Source organism: Myotis davidii, unplaced genomic scaffold (genome assembly GCF_000327345.1).
Source record: "Myotis davidii unplaced genomic scaffold, ASM32734v1 scaffold205, whole genome shotgun sequence".
NCBI lineage: Eukaryota > Metazoa > Chordata > Mammalia > Chiroptera > Vespertilionidae > Myotis > Myotis davidii.
The window spans coordinates 4,675,000-4,691,882 of record NW_006297573.1 but is presented as its reverse complement, the minus strand read 5'-3'; the positions used below and the strand labels follow the sequence as shown (position 1 = coordinate 4,691,882).

At 42.4% G+C, this 16,883-nt stretch overlaps 1 protein-coding gene across 2 annotated transcripts in view; it reads left to right on the top strand.

The window, feature by feature from the left end:
- Positions 1-16,883, top strand: part of GRIN2B (glutamate ionotropic receptor NMDA type subunit 2B) — a 416,163-nt gene that overhangs the window by 366,750 nt on the left and 32,530 nt on the right. For both annotated transcript variants that reach the window (XM_015570169.1, XM_015570170.1), the window contains exons 9-10: positions 3,120-3,245; positions 5,704-5,933. In XM_015570169.1, the coding sequence (XP_015425655.1) occupies positions 3,120-3,245; positions 5,704-5,933 (356 nt within the window). The remainder of the gene's footprint in view (positions 1-3,119; positions 3,246-5,703; positions 5,934-16,883) is intronic.

Below are 16,883 nucleotides of genomic sequence, written 5' to 3'. Positions count from 1 at the left end.
TCTTTTTTTTTTTATTCTGGGATTTATTTACCTTCTATGGCTGTCACTGGAGCTGAGAGCCAGCTTTAGCTCTGAGGCTTGGCTCCAGCTCTGAGACCTCTGCTGCTGAAAGCAGGTATCTGGTTTGTTTAGCTTCTATAATCGAAACTCTGTTGCAACTCCAGCTCTGAGGCCCAGCTGGCTGAAAGCAGGTTTCTAGGGTTTTGTTTAGCTTCTATATTTGTTACAATGTTTCAAGCTGCAAGCTCAGAGCCTGGCAAGGCAGGCGGGAAACGTTGGAGTCCTCCGTCACTGAAGCAAGTAAGCCTCATGTTCAATTTAAGCTGCCTGGCTGCCGGCCGCCATCTTGGCTGGAAGTTAATTTGCATATCTCGCTGATTAACCAATGGGAAGGGTAGCGGTTGTACGCCAATTACCATGTTTCTCTTTTATTAGATAAGGATGTTATTAGATAGCACACACTCTATGTATGCATTAATTCTCATAGTAGCTTTATGTTTTTATTTGCTTTTTCCTGTACAAGGATAATTTGAACATTAAGATATACAAACAAAACTACAGTTTAGGCCCAGCAGGCATAGCTCAGTGGTTGAGTGTTGACCTGTGAATTAGGAGGTCAAGGTTCAATTCCCAGTCAGGCCACATGCTCAGGTTGTGGGCTCTATCCCCAGTGTGGGGCATGCAGAAGGCAGCCGATCAATGATTCTCTCTCATCATTGATGTTTCTATCTCTTTGTCCCTCTCCTTTCTTCTCTGAAATCAATAAAAACAAACAAAAAACACACACACACAAAACACACCACATTCTAATTCTAACCCTGTCAGCATAGAACTAACCTTAATTAGTTTCTAGACTAGAAGAGCCAGTGATACATTGGGATAGCCCTAGAATGTCATAGGAATGCCACGCAGGGTGTGTGTGTGTGTGTGTGTGTGTGTGTGTAGCAGTAAGTTAATTGCAGCGGTGAGAGAAGCCAATATTTATTGAACACCTACTATGTGATGTGCCAGGCATTGTTGTACAAACTGTGACTATATTATCTCATTGATACTATCATTATACCCATTTTTTGGCTTAAGAACTGAGTCTCAGGTTAAGCAATTTTCCAAGAGTCTCTCAGCTAGTAATGGGCAGATCCAGATATGGCTGCCTTCAGAGCCTGTGTTCTAACACACAGTTTGAGCTCTAAAATGTAGTGGTCTGCCCTAACCAGTTTGGCTCAGTGGATAGAGTGCCAGCCTGCGGACTGAAAGGTCCCAAGTTCCATTCTGGTCAAGGGCATGTACCTTGGTTGCGGGCACATCCCCAGTGGGGGGTGTGCAGGAGGCAGCTGATTGATATTTCTCTCTCATCTATGTTTTTAACTCTCTATCCCTCTCCCTTCTTCTCTGTAAAAAAAATCAATAAAATATATTTAAAAAATAATAATGTGGTGGCCAGAGACTAAGATGTGAGATAATACAATGGGAAAGCACAGACCTTTGCCCTCACTGACCTCACTTCATAAACTGGTCCTGAGAGGACAACGACCTCTGAATCTAGTTCACTGCTCTGTAAAATGAATATGGTAAACCCAAAATGAAAGAGCCATTATAAGGACTGGATAAAGTATGTGGAAAAATCACTTTCTAAATTGTAAAGACCAATACAAATATGATTGTTGTTGTTGTTTTATACAGAAAATTTCCCTAAGCTTAATGGGGGATAGGGGGCAGAGAAAGCATAGAGAAAGTACTTTTTACTCAGTTATTCCCTAATTTTAAACAAAAGTGAAATCAGGGTAGTATTGCAATCAATTGGAACCAATGGGGAGAGATGTTCTCTATCCACTGCTTAGAGGCTTTGAATTGTACCTTCTACCTCCATCTCTGGCTGCCACAAAAAGGTTTTGCATTTCATAGCTGGCATGCCCCTTATAAAAGTCCTTTTCAAATTGATTAAGTGGCCAGGCTTTTATAATTCCCTTGAGAATCCACAAGTAAAGGTTTCAAGTAAGAAAATATTTTCTAATTTCCAGCCATTTCTCCGTTTTTTTAACTTCATCTTTATTAATGATTTGGAAGATGGAGAAAGCAGCATATTAATTCACATAGTTATGAGTTTACAATGTGATGTGTTAGCTAAAAAGGCCAGAACTATTTTGAGACACAATTGAGGGAGCAGTGTATCATGGGACCGAAGAGTGTCCCTTTTTACAGGCCTTCAGAGAGACGGCTACTGGAAGGTAGTATTCAATTTCTAGACACCTGTAAGCCAGAGAGATGTAATACAACTGGAAGAAACTCAGCAAAAGCGATTAAAGAAAGTGTAGTGGATCATTATTGCCCTCTTGCCTGACCTTGTCCCATCAACTATGTGACCTGATGATAGAGCCTGGCTTGTAGTTGTCTGCTTAATTATAGTTGAAGCATGTTCCTTGTCATCTGCTAAATTCTCACTGTTGCAGATACTGCTATTCAATGTGGATGTGTTTTTTAACACTGACTTATATTCTCACACCCTAATGATGTCTAATAAAATATATACATCAAATTGGGTTAAAAAATGTAAGTCTATGAAAGTTTAAGAGAAGTGGGGGAAGGGAGCTATTTGTTGTATGTAATTATTATAGAATCAGTTCAAGCCTGAAATAGTAGCTAAGTCTGTTGAGAATGAATTTGGCTCTTAGGCTTGCGAGCATTGGTGAAGACTTCTCCTAGGTCTCTACTGTGTGGTGTGGCCATGTAGATGACACCATAAACCAAGAATCAGTCCAATATGATCCATTTACTCCATATCTGGTATGTCTTCCAGTTGTACCATTTACTGAAAGACCCACATACTGGTCCAATGCAGAAACTATCTCTGTAGTCTCAAAATTTCATAGGCAAAATGCTGTTCTTTTTATGTACTTGAAAGAAAATAAACCTTGACTTGCCCATCAAATAAATAGAGATGCTCAGGCATAGCCTCTTACTTCTTCCCAGTCCAGGCCTTGGTTGTCTGAAAGGATGTACACACCTCTCATTTGTTTTCCCCCAAAAGTTCATGTTGGATAAGTGAATAAATAGGTAAATCAATTAGAATCTTTTTGTTCTCTGTTTTAACCATCAGCACTGATTTTTTCTTCCTTCCCCAGAGCCCTTCAGCGCTGACGTCTGGGTGATGATGTTTGTGATGCTGCTCATTGTCTCAGCTGTAGCTGTCTTTGTCTTTGAGTACTTCAGCCCTGTGGGTTATAACAGGTGCCTCGCTGATGGTAGAGGTAAGTCCATTAAAACCACTGCATTTCTGCATTTTTCTAGCTCTCAATTTCGAACCTCTGAACCCTTCATTTGCTTTCTTCTCCTTAACTTACCCATTTCTGAAAATGAACCCTAAGCTTTTTATGTCACCAGCTTGAAGACTCATTAGAAATAACCCAATTAAGATGTTAGTTTGAATCTATGTCCCCACCCTGGCTCAAGTCTGATCCCAAACCCAGTTCCACCCGTAAGGAAATGAGAGGAAAGCTGGCAGGAGATACCTGTAGCATAGACATGTAAGAGGAAGCTATTTTGATAACCTTAGGCTAAGAGCAGGCTACGGGAGTAGTTGTGGCTGAAAGAGTTCTCCATAGCCAAAGGACCGCCACTGAGGTACAACATCTCCAAAGCACGTGTCCTGCTCTATCCCTCTGCCAGGAAGTATAAGAGTTGGATATTTGAAGTACAATGGCCAGAAGATTACAGTTCTCACCCACAGCTACTAATGGGGGAAGTCCAGTTTCCTGGCTAGGTAAGTCCAGAGATGTGAGGGCTGCCTTTGTGTTTGAAGCATTTAGGAAGGGGGCAATGAGGTCCTTATAAATAGGTCTTCTAAAACTTTCTGACACTCTAGGGTTAGAAAATATTACACCTTTTCTGAGAGTTTTATCCTGAAGTTAGACCTTCAAGATGAAAGATTCTTAGATTCTTAACCCTGGATATACATAAAAATTATCTGTGGGACACTTAAAAAACAAAGGTGCGTGACCTCATTTTTGGATATTCTGATTCACTAAGTCCAGAGTGGGGCTTGGACCATTGCATGTTTCAAAATAGTGGTTCTTTACCTTGGTTGCATATTAGAATAACAATCCCAGACCATACCAGTTAAATAAGAATCGCTGGAGATGGGTGCTAGGCTCCTGTATTCTGAAATAGCTGCCTAGTGCTTCTGTTGACTTCACAGTCCATGCTGTCACCCACCACTGCACTGAAGTATTTCCAGGTGCCAACCTACCTTCTTATCTGTTGTGTGAACTCTGGGTGGAAGTTTGGCTTCCTCCACAGCATGGTACAGTCCGGGCTTTCCACCTCTGCCAGAGGGTCATCCAGGAGCTTGACCTGCTCCCCATCCCAATGGGCATTGCTAACAAGTGAAACATCTGAGAAGCACATGACTACATACATAGGTTGACCATGTCAAAAGCTTAAGTTAGTGTGCCTCCTCCCCTACACTGGAAGAAAATCAAGGAGGCAAAAATTCAGAGATGAAATTCAGAACAAGGACTTACTTTACAATTACTTTACCAAACGATGCTTTGTCTTCACAAAGGCATTCAACACGGGGCCACTTTAAATATTAAGACTCCTTGAGGCATTTTACAATGTATAAAACTTTTATTTATAAACATCTTTTTAGTTACACATCTGTTCCATGAAATCAGGTCTGTATGCACAGATGTGTGTGCACAGTTAGATATTAGGCTCGACATGTGTAGTCACCGGTGATTTAGTTGGCTGAGCAGATGCTGTAGGATCACAGGTAATATCATAAGACCTGAGCTAATGTGTTGTAAAACTGTGCAGGCAGATGTTCATTTCTGCAGTGGAGGGGCTACACGCAGACCTAGGCATCAGGCAAGATCTCATCATCGCCAAGCAGAGAAAGCAGTAAAGTCACAAGAAGATTATCAGCAGAAGTCTTGACACTATCTGTGTGAAGATCAGGGGAAGGAAGGTCAAGGATAGCCTGCCTCAGTGCCCACAGCTACATGTGGCAAAGCTAGGGGTTTATGACTACCTGCCTGGGCTTCCTGACATTCTTTTGTGCAGGAGCTGCTACTGTAGGAAACCATTGGGGAAGTGCTGGCATTGGAGAGGGGTCAGAGTTGTCCTTGAAACATTCAGTGCTTGATGCTAGACTGTAAGGGAAAACCAGAATAAAGTGCATTGAAAGCCATTTAGCATCAGTGTGAATAAAATTGGAGGAGGTCTATGACAATGGTAGAAAAAGACCCCACACAGTTCTTGCTAATCTTTTTGAAGTTGAAATATTTTCTTGGTAGATAGTAATGTAAATTTTAGGAACAACAGGAATAGGGACATGTGTGTTATTATAATGGGGTGGTTGCCTTTGTTATTCGGATTTGATATGATCTTGAGGGTCTTGATCTTAGGGGAAGAAAGCTGGCCCCTCCAGTGCTCTGACTGAGTCATGATCATTAGTAGGAGCAAGATCCCATATGCACCCAAGCCTCTGCTTTTTCTCCTGAGAAACTTTCTTATGCCCTCAGGGGGTCCTTCCCAGGAGAAGAGAGACACAAGCTCTCTACTTAAAACGCTTTCTGTGAAAGGGCTGGGTCTTGGTTGGAGGATTTCCTGCTCTGAGCAGGAACTTACCAGCTCTGTGTGCTTGAGGTTTCAACAGAACCAGTGACTCTGTCTTAACTTTCTGTCTTTGTCTTTTGTTCATTTCAGAGCCAGGGGGCCCATCTTTTACCATTGGCAAAGCTATTTGGTTACTGTGGGGCCTGGTGTTTAACAACTCCGTTCCGGTGCAGAACCCAAAGGGGACCACCTCCAAGATCATGGTGTCAGTATGGGCCTTCTTCGCTGTCATCTTCCTGGCCAGCTACACTGCCAACTTAGCTGCCTTCATGATCCAAGAGGAGTATGTGGACCAGGTTTCTGGCCTGAGTGACAAAAAGGTAAGAGGACCATTTAAAACATTCTATCTTTCTCTCAATCTCATTCTGAACCATACTCAAAGTTCTCACATACCTGTTAATTTTTCTAACTCTTTAGAATCTACAGTTCCTTCTTATGTTTCCTTCAATTGGAGGAGGTCTGAAATGGGAGCAGAAAACAATATCCCTACTGAAATAATATTACTTCACATTTGCCTTCTGATTTGTGAAAGGTTGTTATAAGTACACCCAGTGTTGCAAATAAGGGGCTTGGTATGTTAGCAGCTTTCTGAGTACGTGGTACTTGTTGTTGGATACGCTTGGGTGGCCTATCCACACGGGGCTTCTGTTTGGTGTTATTAGAGGGCTGCCCCATGCACCCACACTGAGGGCACTGGCCCATTGTAGCCTTCATTTTCCTCCCAGTGGGGTATGGCTGTGGGGCTCTCTTTTTGTTCCCCTGCACACTCCCATGTTCCTATGGCTGAGCAGGAGGGTTGTTCTCCTTGTGTCCTGAAGAGAAGTAACTTCTATTTAACTTGATTGCCCTGTGTGATGCCGATAAATGGGCTGCCCCCATACCAATTGCAGGCCTCCCTGCTGGCCTGTGCAGTTGAGACAGGAAGGAAAGTGTCTGCTGGCTTCCAACTTTTCTGGGTGCAGATGTGCTCAACCCATTCTGAATGCATCTGACTCTCTAGGTCTGCCAGAAGCATCACAGCTTCCATGGCAGCTCTGTCCTCTGAAACTGTGATAACCAGATGGTCCACGACCAGTAATAGGAGTTACCTTCACGGTGTGTCCAGTAAAGCTCCTTGGTGACCCCAAAATGATTCTGGAGACTTGTACTTACAACAAATTTTCTACTCTGTTGTCTTAAAATGTGGAAAATGTTGATTTCCCACCCCTTCCACCATGATAAGCCATGAAATATAGAGATGTGTGTTTAGACCAGCTAGGTCAGACAGTGAATGATTTATCACATGGGTGTGGTTTCCCAAAGTTAAAACTTGAAATACTTAGCAAATGGTTGGAGAAGAGTGGAAAGGAGGAAATATTCTCTTCAGGGGCTCTATTCTGATTTCTCCATCTGCTCAACACTACTCACTAAGAATATTCAAAAGCATGTGAGAAAGATAAATAAGCTTCTTAGGGGAATGAAAAAAAACTATACTATACTTCATCATGTTATTTCATTCTCTAGCCACTGAGCCAAACCGGTTTCGGCTATTTTTCTTTCTTATTTTAAAAAAAATATTTCCTCTCTGGTATTTCTTTCTCCCTTATTTTTAAGATCTGTTTACTTCTCTCTTCTAACTCATGATTTATCATGCATTCATTCATATATTTATTCATTTATTTTTAAACCTTTTCCTCATTGTTCCTTTGTCTACATTCTTCCTTCATCGTTTTCTCCCCTATCCCCTGTTACAACCACTACTTTTTGTGCCTCTTCCTGTAACCTGGGAAGTAGTGGGGCTACACACAGCTGCTTCTTCAGGGCTCCATGCTGGGATGTGGTGTGGCTGGAGTGGGGATGGCTGAAGCATGACAGATCATGTGTCTATGTGTGGGTTTTTCAGAGGTAAGGCCGGCATGTCCTCACACCAGGATATGGCTGAGATGTGGTGGATCGTGTCCCCACATAGAGTATGGCAGCACCCTGTTTCCATGCAGGAGGCAGCATGGTAGAGGTGGGGTGGGTCACCCTCCTGGGGCTCTGGGCTGTAAAGTAGGGAATCCACCATATTTATCACCTTGTTTTCTTCAAGTGTCTGAGAATTGCTTAGGACACTATATTTTTCTTACTCAGACCCTCATGGGCTATCCAGCAACAATGGAATAGTCTATTTGAACTAAGCATAATTGGGATGGAGGGGGATTGTTTTCCCTTCTGTGGTTTTGAAAGACATATCATTCTAGGCTACTGGAACCAGAAAGACTTCACCTGTCTGTCTTCCACACCATGTAGTTTATGATCTGAAATGTTGAATCTCGTCAGTTCTTTGCTTAAAGAACTTCAGTAGCTCCACTACTTATAGAATAAAGAAGATTTTTTCACATGTGGCTTTCAAAGATTTTACAGATGATTCCCCATGTGTCTCATTAGTCAATGCTTAGATTCTTGCATCCTACAATTCTAGGCATCCTCCACTCCTTATCCTCCCCAACTATGCCTCTATCTATGCACCTGCCTAAAATTTTCTTCTCTTCACTTCATTCACCAAACTCCTATAGGAACTTCAGGACCCAGATTAGACATCACTTCATTTGTGGAGCTTTCCTTAGCTCATCTGGGCAGTTATTCATTCTCTCATCTGTTCTCATCTGTCATGGCATTCATACCTTTATCATAACTCTTGTCTTCTACATTGTACTGTAGTAACCTGCAGGTCTGTACTTGACTGTATCTCCTTCTTTCTATCTGGTCATGAGCTCCAAAAGGTCAGTGATCATAACTTGGTTAACATTTTTTTAAGTCTGTTGGGAAAGAGGTAGAGAGGGAGAGAGGGTATATTTACAGAAGAGCCTCTTGTGCAGAGCCGAGTTACTAAACATTATAGGCAAAGAAAGCAGCAAGAGAGCCAGAACCCATTAACAGCTGTTTAATTTGAAAATGCTGCAAAATGGTTATCTCTGATACATTTCAGAACTTTGCAAATGACAAAATAGTAAAGTGTGAGCATCCTACCAGAAAGTGTCAACATAATTTACATAATTATAGAAAACATTTAGTAACTAATGACATATAACTATATATCGGTGTCAGGAGCAGTAATATAAATTAGAGAGTTTTTTGAAAGTACACTGAAAATGTTGAAATTCTTATTTATTTTTTACTTAGAACACCTAAAGAAAACATAGACGTGGAACTAACTTTGCATGAGAGGAAGTGTATTCTGTGAATTTAGAAAAATAAAAGAATAAAGTCATCAAAACAATATTGAGAATAGAAATGAGGTTATTTTGAAGATTTTTTCAGTGTAATTAAAGTTTCATCAAGGAAAGTAACAGTTAAAATGAAGAAAGATTTCTAAACTTACTCTATCACAGATGACATATCTTCTATTAACTCAGATCAAATGATAAATAGCTTAGGTTATAATGGGAAGATATTTGTAGCCATTACATTTATAAATTTTTCTAAAAATTATCTTCAACTTTATGGCAGAGACATGTTCCCATACCCCATGCATGTTAAGGCACAAAGTCAGAATGCTCAGAGTTAAACTTCCATGAAAATATATTTCGGGGCTTCTTTTTACTGGATGGCTTCCATTTTGCAATAACGCATGACATCAGTGAATTCAGAATTACCCACTACTTGCTATAACTAAATATGGGTGCAAGTGCTAACATATATCAGCCTTGCTGTACATTCCATCAGCTCCCCCGTGGGAGGACAAAGGAAGGGAGCTGGTGACATCTTTCTTCTCCTAACAAAGAGCCCACAATGCAAATTCTCATGTTTCTCGCCTATCTGGATGGATTTTTCCTTTCGCAGTCTGCCAGCCACAGTGTGGAGGGGAAAGAGCTTGGCCAGGTGAAAGATGAGACATATTTGCTGGGCACTGGGCCCATTAAGTATGTCACAGATATGTTATATGTATAATTTTCATACAGGTATGATTAGTCCCATTTTATCAATAAGGACACTGAGACTCTGGGAAGTTTAGTGAATTCCCTAAAGTCACACATTATCAAGTGACAGAGCCAAGGTTTGAGCCCCTATGTGTTTGGCTCTAAAATCACTTTGCCAGGATGTCTCCCTTATAGCTAATCCCAGACAAAGCTATGACATAGCTAAGGATTGGGGTTGACACCCCTACCCCCACTTTCTCATTTCATTGCCTACACTCTCCTTTAAGGACTTTCTGTATCAGCTCCACTTAACCCAACCCTTCTCAGGGCATAGTACATTACCACTACCAAGACTAGTATTTCTACTTCTACTACTACTGCCATTACTGGTAATAATAATAACAGTTAACATAACCTCAACAATAATATCCCTGCTGACATTTCTTAAGCTTTTATGAGTCAGGCATAATGCCAAATACATTACATAGATTACCTTATGTAATGGTGCTATTAATATCTTCATTTGTACATGAGGAAACTGAAGCTTGGAGAGGTTAGGTAATTTGCCCTTCTGATGTTTCTGGCTGCCTATAGCCCCTGAACAGTGTGCCATCCTGTTCAGATACCCATGGTTTTAATCACCCTCCTTCATATCCTCCCATCTACCTTGTCATGACAAGTTTACCAAGTTAGATCCTTTTCCTCTCCTAAAAAGTAGCTATCTGATTAACAGGTCCATAATAAGTAGATAGTGTTTTAACATTTGCACTTTCTATAATATGTCTTTCAGAGGTTTTACTTTAAACAGATAATAATGATGATTTCTAGTAATTGGGCAAGCTAATGGCCTTAAAATTGACTGTAGTGTGGTCCCATTGTGACCCTGAGGTTTATGCCGCTGTTGGAGGGTGGGAGAGGTTGGCAGCAGGGGAGAAAGAGGTCGGTTATGAAGTCAGGGGTGACGAAAGCCTGCAGGGAGGCAAAAGCTGCGAAGGTCGCTGGGGCCACCATCTGGCCACCGGGCTCCTGAGGGTATGTGGCTCTGTCTTGCTTCACACATTCCTACCATCAGTCTGATGTACACCCACATCATATTTTGCAGTTCTGTTCCATAAGGAACTAGTGGAACTTTATTAACTTTAGCTTGTCACAGAGGTGCTCATCTGGCTAATGAGGGCAGCATTATCTGCCTGCATCATTGGAGGTATGATTAGGATGGCCTACTAACAACTAAATGAGAACCCCCTGGATTTTCCAGGTAACGATGATTCAGAGTTTCTGAGAAGTCCCATAGAATCTGGAAGTCACCTCCTGTCCTTTCGGGATAAAGGCAGGGTAGGGTATGGCTTTGATTAGTCAACATGCAAACAAATAAATAAAGAGGCATTTTTGGAAGAAAATCAGCATTTTACACCACAACTACAATGAAATGTTGGGATGGTGTCTGAGCATGTGTGAGGAAATGGGCCATGCTTTCCACCCTATTAACTTTAGGCTGAAAGCCAGTGGGAGACAGCTGACCTCATGCCTGATCTGTCACAACCCGGTTTTGGCCCAGACCATCTTGGTCAGACCACGCAATACTGGCCTAAAAACAGCTTACTAGGGAAAGTGACAGGCATGACTAGCCAGGGAGCTAGAAATGAGGGCCTGGGCGGGACCTCCTGGTAGTTGAGCAAAATGAAAGACTGTGATTCATTGTTACTATCAAGCAACTGGTCATCTCGTAACTGCTGGTCAAGAGTAGGTGTGGAGGAAGTGACAAGAGAAGAACACTCCCCAAACCCTGCCAGTATATGGAGTACACCACATGCACGGGTGGGGCAAGGGACACCTGCCCCTTTGTCTATTAATTATCAGAGCCAATCTGACACTATGCGTGGACTCTGCCCCACATACTGTGGCTCCTTCAGTCTTGCCAAGGTGGCCTCCATCCATATAGATCCAGAACAAAGCCCTGTGCTTGGCCAGTCCCACGTCTGTCAATCAGGTTAGCTATCACCTCTTCTCTGTTTTATTTGAGAACAAAACTGCATATAACTCTTCAACAAGCCCTATGGATCCTAATTGCTAAGTCTGTCTTGACTAAGGCAGGAAATCCTTACCCTCGGCTCAGCATCCAATGGCTTAGCAGTGGTTACTCCTCGTCCCAGGATGCAGATGCCCTGGCATTGACTACTGTGCAGGCCCCATTGTCCTCTTTTCCTCCTTCACAGCATCCGGCTTCACTTAGTTCTCTTCTCCTTGCTCTCTGACATTCCATGTTTCCCACACAGGATTCCTCACCTCCCAGCTCTCCTATGCTGTTGGGGGCAGTAGTGGGTTGAATGATGGCCCCCCAAAATGATACATCCACATCCTAACCCCTGGAACCTTTGAATGTGGGACTTATTTTGAAAAAAAAAAAGGTATTTGCAGATGTATTTAAATTAAAGACTCAAGATAAGATCATCCTGGATTATTCAGGTTGATGCTAAATCAGTGGCAAGGGTCTTTATAAGAGAAAGGCAGAGACAGATTTGACATCTAAAAGGAGAAGGCCCTGAGAAGGCAGAAGCAGAGATTGGGTTGTTGTGGCTACAGTGAATGCCTGGAGCCACTGGAAGCTGGGAGAGAAAGGAATGGATTCTGCCCTTTGGAGGGAGCACAGCCCTGCTGACACCTTGATTTTGGATTTCTGGCCTCCGGAACTCTGAGAGAATAAATGTGTATTGTTTTAAGCCACCAGTCTGTGGTGATATGTTGTGGCAGCCACAAGAAACTAGCACACTAACTAATACTGGCTCCTTTTATAACCCGTACTTTGAGCTTGGTGCACCCTTTAGACTCCGGTGCTTCTCCTACTCATCTCAGTCTCCTTCACCAGCCCCCCAGTCCTATCCTTCCAAAGTGGGTATCTCTTACAGCAGGATCCAATTCCATTCCTCTCCTCACCAATCTCCTTTGCTTAGAAGAACTGATCTACACTGAAGATTTGCAGAGACATGTTTTACATGCAGAAAGATTCTTCTGCATGCAGGTTAATTTTAGGGAGAGGGTGAGAAACCTAAATGCCATTGTGTGCTCCTTCTGCTCTGTCCTTGAGCTTGATTCATGATAGTTTCTCAGAGTATGTAGTGTGGCATCTGTGCACACTTCCCACACAACCTTCTAGACCTCTTAGTAGTAATATCGCTGGCCAAGGGGATCAAGAACATGTTTTTTAAGATTTTCTTTTATAAGAATAGATCGATCTAGAGACAAATGGTAGGGGAGTGGGGGTTAGAAAGCAACTAAAGGACTTGTATGCATGCATATTAGCATAACCAATGGACACAGACACTGGGGCAGTGGGGGCTTGCCCCGGGTGGGAATGGCTGGGGGGAGGGGTCAATTGGGGAAAAAGGAGACATATGTAAAACATTAGCCAATAAAAAAATAAATTGATGTAATAATAATAAAAGAATGTAATAGTAAGAAATAATTAGATGTCAAAACCATGAAAAAGTTTGGATATAAAAATGTGACCAAGAAGCTTAAAAGAATCTAAATCAATAAATGAGACAAACTCTCTGAGGATATAATAAAAGAAGTAAACCTTACACACACACACACACACACACACACACACACACACACACAGAAAAAAAGATGTCTTTTTTTCATAACTCTTTTCTGGGGAAAATATTATTACTGCATCCCTTTCACATTCTGAATTGTTCTGTGTTGTTCAAATCACAGAACTGGAAGGGTCTTTAGCTGATTACCAGGCACAGTTGATACTTTTTGTCATCAAAGACAACCAGGTGTCCTCTCCATGTAGATGAACATGTTGCACAGGAATGCACACTCAGCATATGCCTCTGTGCACGTGTAACTCTATCCTCTAAAACTACATAAAGATAATGAGATAACTGGGTAACTAAGAACTTGGTACTTGCAAAGCTGTGTAAGGAACACCAGTTTCCGATGTGCATGGAACATAAGTTTTGCAAAGTGGATCTCAGAAAGGTTGTCTTTCTTACCTGGAAAAAGAAGAAATTTTGGTTCATTCTGCTGACACTAGAAGAACCATCTTTGTGAAATAAAACAAAGTGAAAAGTAAGGGAAGAAAGAAGGAAGAATAGCATCAAAACCCAATCCTAGGTTTGCTCTACTCTGTATAACTCTTTTTAGAAAGGTGTTATTATGCAAGATATTAGGGGAATGGAAAACTTCCTGGAACCATAAAATAGTTTTAAATGTAATTATAAAAACTAGCATGAGTATTAATTCACAATTTCCCCCACCTGGGTCGCAAATGAAAGCCAGCAATAGGCAGCAAATAATTGTAATTAACGACATATAGCATGGCATGTGCAGTTGAGCTTCAGATGCTCTGAGAATAGGAGAAGCTGGTGAGATTGTCTTTAAACTGGCCAGTTTGTTTTTAATTTTGTTTTTAAGGATCTCTCTTTTCTCTCTCTCTCTCTCTCTCTCTCTCTCCCTCTCTCTCTCTCCTTAAAAACAAAAATTAGAAATACATGGTTTAGCCCTAGCTGGTTTGGCTCAGTGGATAGTGTCAGCCTGTGAACTGAAGGGTCCCAGGTTCAATTCCGGTCAAGGGCACATGCTCAGGTTGTGGGCTTGATCCCCAGTGGGGAGCATGCAAGAGGCAGCTGATCAGTGATTCCCTCTCATCGTTGATGTTTCTATCTCTCTCTCCCTCTCCCTTCTTATCTGAAATCAATAAAAATATATTTTAAAAAAAGAAATAAGTGGTTTAGTCTAAGGGGGCTAATCTTTTATATGTTCACTAAATATTAACTTATGGATTAAGGATTTTTTCTAAGAATTAGCGTTTCCCTTCTGGACAACTAAGTTTGAGTCCTTTGAGACACATTAATGCAGCCAAGATAATTTCTATGTGGCCAAAGCTATCAGGCCTAAAATGAATCAGATTTGGGAGATGTCAGAATTATATTTATAGTGAAAATTGTGGCCTGGGCTGGCTCTGGGCTTTTGTGAATATTTCAGCCTTTTTGCCCTTCCAATGTCCCCTTGCTATGATGGCAAGAGTAGACAAAGGTCTCAGTGGATTGTGTGCAGCCTGTTATATTTTTGGAAGTCTTCTGCATAGCTGGATACATGCTAGGGCCAGTGGGGTCTGAGAGTGCCTAAGGCCTGGAGAAACCCAACCATTTAGTTTGCAATTTGCAACCAAGTTTTCCCTTCCAGCACAGGTCACCGAGGGCCATGGCAGGGCCCCTCACACTCTGTAAACACTGTCGTCTGGGTCATCTCCTCTGGTATTTTATTCCACTTCTATTAGGGGGCCTTGATTTGTAGTGTCAAGGGCATGAGATTCAGGCCAACAGGATCCTGAGAGCTGCCCTTGTGGGAAGAAGAAAACAAGCAGGCAGCTTGGCAAGCTCCCTCAGATGCAGGCAGCTTAGACTTTCAGGAGGAAGAGTCAGGGCGAGGAATATCAGGGTCTCAGGTCTCCCCTTTAAAAATTACAGGGTTAGTCTATATGAGTAGTTCTTTCTGTTGTGGGGACCCAAGGAGGAGTGGCTACCTAGGAAGGGTTGGGATAGAGCAGAGTGTTGACATTGAAGTCACTTGGGGAACCCTTTCAGATTAAATAGGCCTCTGTCCAGCTGGCTAGAAATATAGGTGCAGGTGGTGAAACCCCCACCAAGCAGGGCCTGTCAGGAAGAAGCCAGAAAAACCCAAACTATAAAATGTGTTTTGAGAATCCTTTTGGTACTTTGAGGGGAGGTTATTGAAGGGATATGACATCCCCCCTTTCTCTCACTGCCTTAAAACCTACCAAAGGGGCTTTGAGGAGACCATTTGGAGAGCATGGTATTCATCCCCTGCAGTTGGAATGGAGAGAGGATAGCATTTGACCCATACCTGGGAAAACCAAGGCTGGCAGTTCTTGGCTAGAGCAGATCACCTAGTAGGTGAGCCAGACTATGACCAGTGACAGGAAAGGTCTGTGTTTTTAAAGACCAGATTAGGCCACATGGGACCGAGGGAGTCAGTGTGAGCCTGGAGTGCAGGGAGGCATTTTTAAAGGTACCCTGCCCAAAGGACTTTCTGCTCAGGATGAGGCGAAGGAAACAGGAATTTGTCTGGAGGGGTGTCACTCAATGGAGAAGCTGAAGGGACTGATGTAAGCAACCAGCTGCACTGAGAGAGTGCAGACTAAGGTTCTAACTGAGAGACCCTGGGGAACCTATGAACTTGCCTGACAAGAAGAATCTTCTTTGAACACCAGCTATGCCTAAAGAGCAGCAGTACAGGATTACTACTGTGTCACCCAAATGAGTGCTTTCTGCCCCTGATGACTCCTCCTATTCCTGCCCCCACTGTCTTTCATCCTACCCCAGAAAATGGGAACAAAGCAGCTAGAATACAGAATCTAGAAGAGCTTCACTTTGGTTTTTATTTCTTGGCTAGATGATTGCCACTGGGACTCTTGGGGCCATATCTGCCCGGTTTTCTCTTCCCTTGTCACTGAACATGTATTGAACTATTTAATGAACATAAACTATGTGCCAGGCCTACTGTTACACTCGTCCTATCTGTTACTACTTTTAATCCTCATGCCCATCCTTTGAGATGGGTATTATTAACCTCATTTTACAGATGAGGTGATACATATAAGTGTTAAGCAAATTCCCTGAAGTCACACAACTAGGAAGTGAGGGTGACAGAATTTGATCCTGGGAGAGCTGACTCCACAGCCCACAGCTATCCTGTTATACTGCACTGCTATAGCCCTGTGTCTTTATGTGAGCACAGGAAGGAGGTGCATGGTTCTAGAGCAGTGGGAAACCTTTTTTCTGCCAAGGGCCATTTGGATACTTATAATTCATGGGCCACACAAAATTATCAGCTTAAAAATTAGCCTGCTATATTTGGTCAAACATTTAATTAACTCACCCCTAATGCATTGGCAGTGTCAGACCAAATGATTTCACGGGCCTTATATGGCCTATGGGCCAAACGTTCCCCACCCCTGTTCTAGAGGCATTGGCCTGATGCAGGAGAACCCAATCAAGTCCCCTGCAATAGGGACTCTCTCTGTCCTGGCTTCTGGATTCTCAAGGGAGTGCTTATGAACCCCCATAGCCCCTTAGGCCACTCTCTACCCAGCTGTGAGTGCACAGGAACCTAGAAGAGACTTTTGTTCACTGGAATCTAGGAGTATCTTGAACAAGGGCTCTGTTGTCTTCATTTCTGTACATTACAAACCACTTATTTAATGAAGGTTGACAGGATGAATGGATCTAAGAGATGTTGTCAGGTGCCATGCTTTCTCTCTTCTAGGAAGTAACCAATAGAATTATACTGAATCCAACTAGAAAGAACAAAATGCCTCTCTCAGGAGCCTTCCCTTTAGGGGAAAGAAATGAGGCA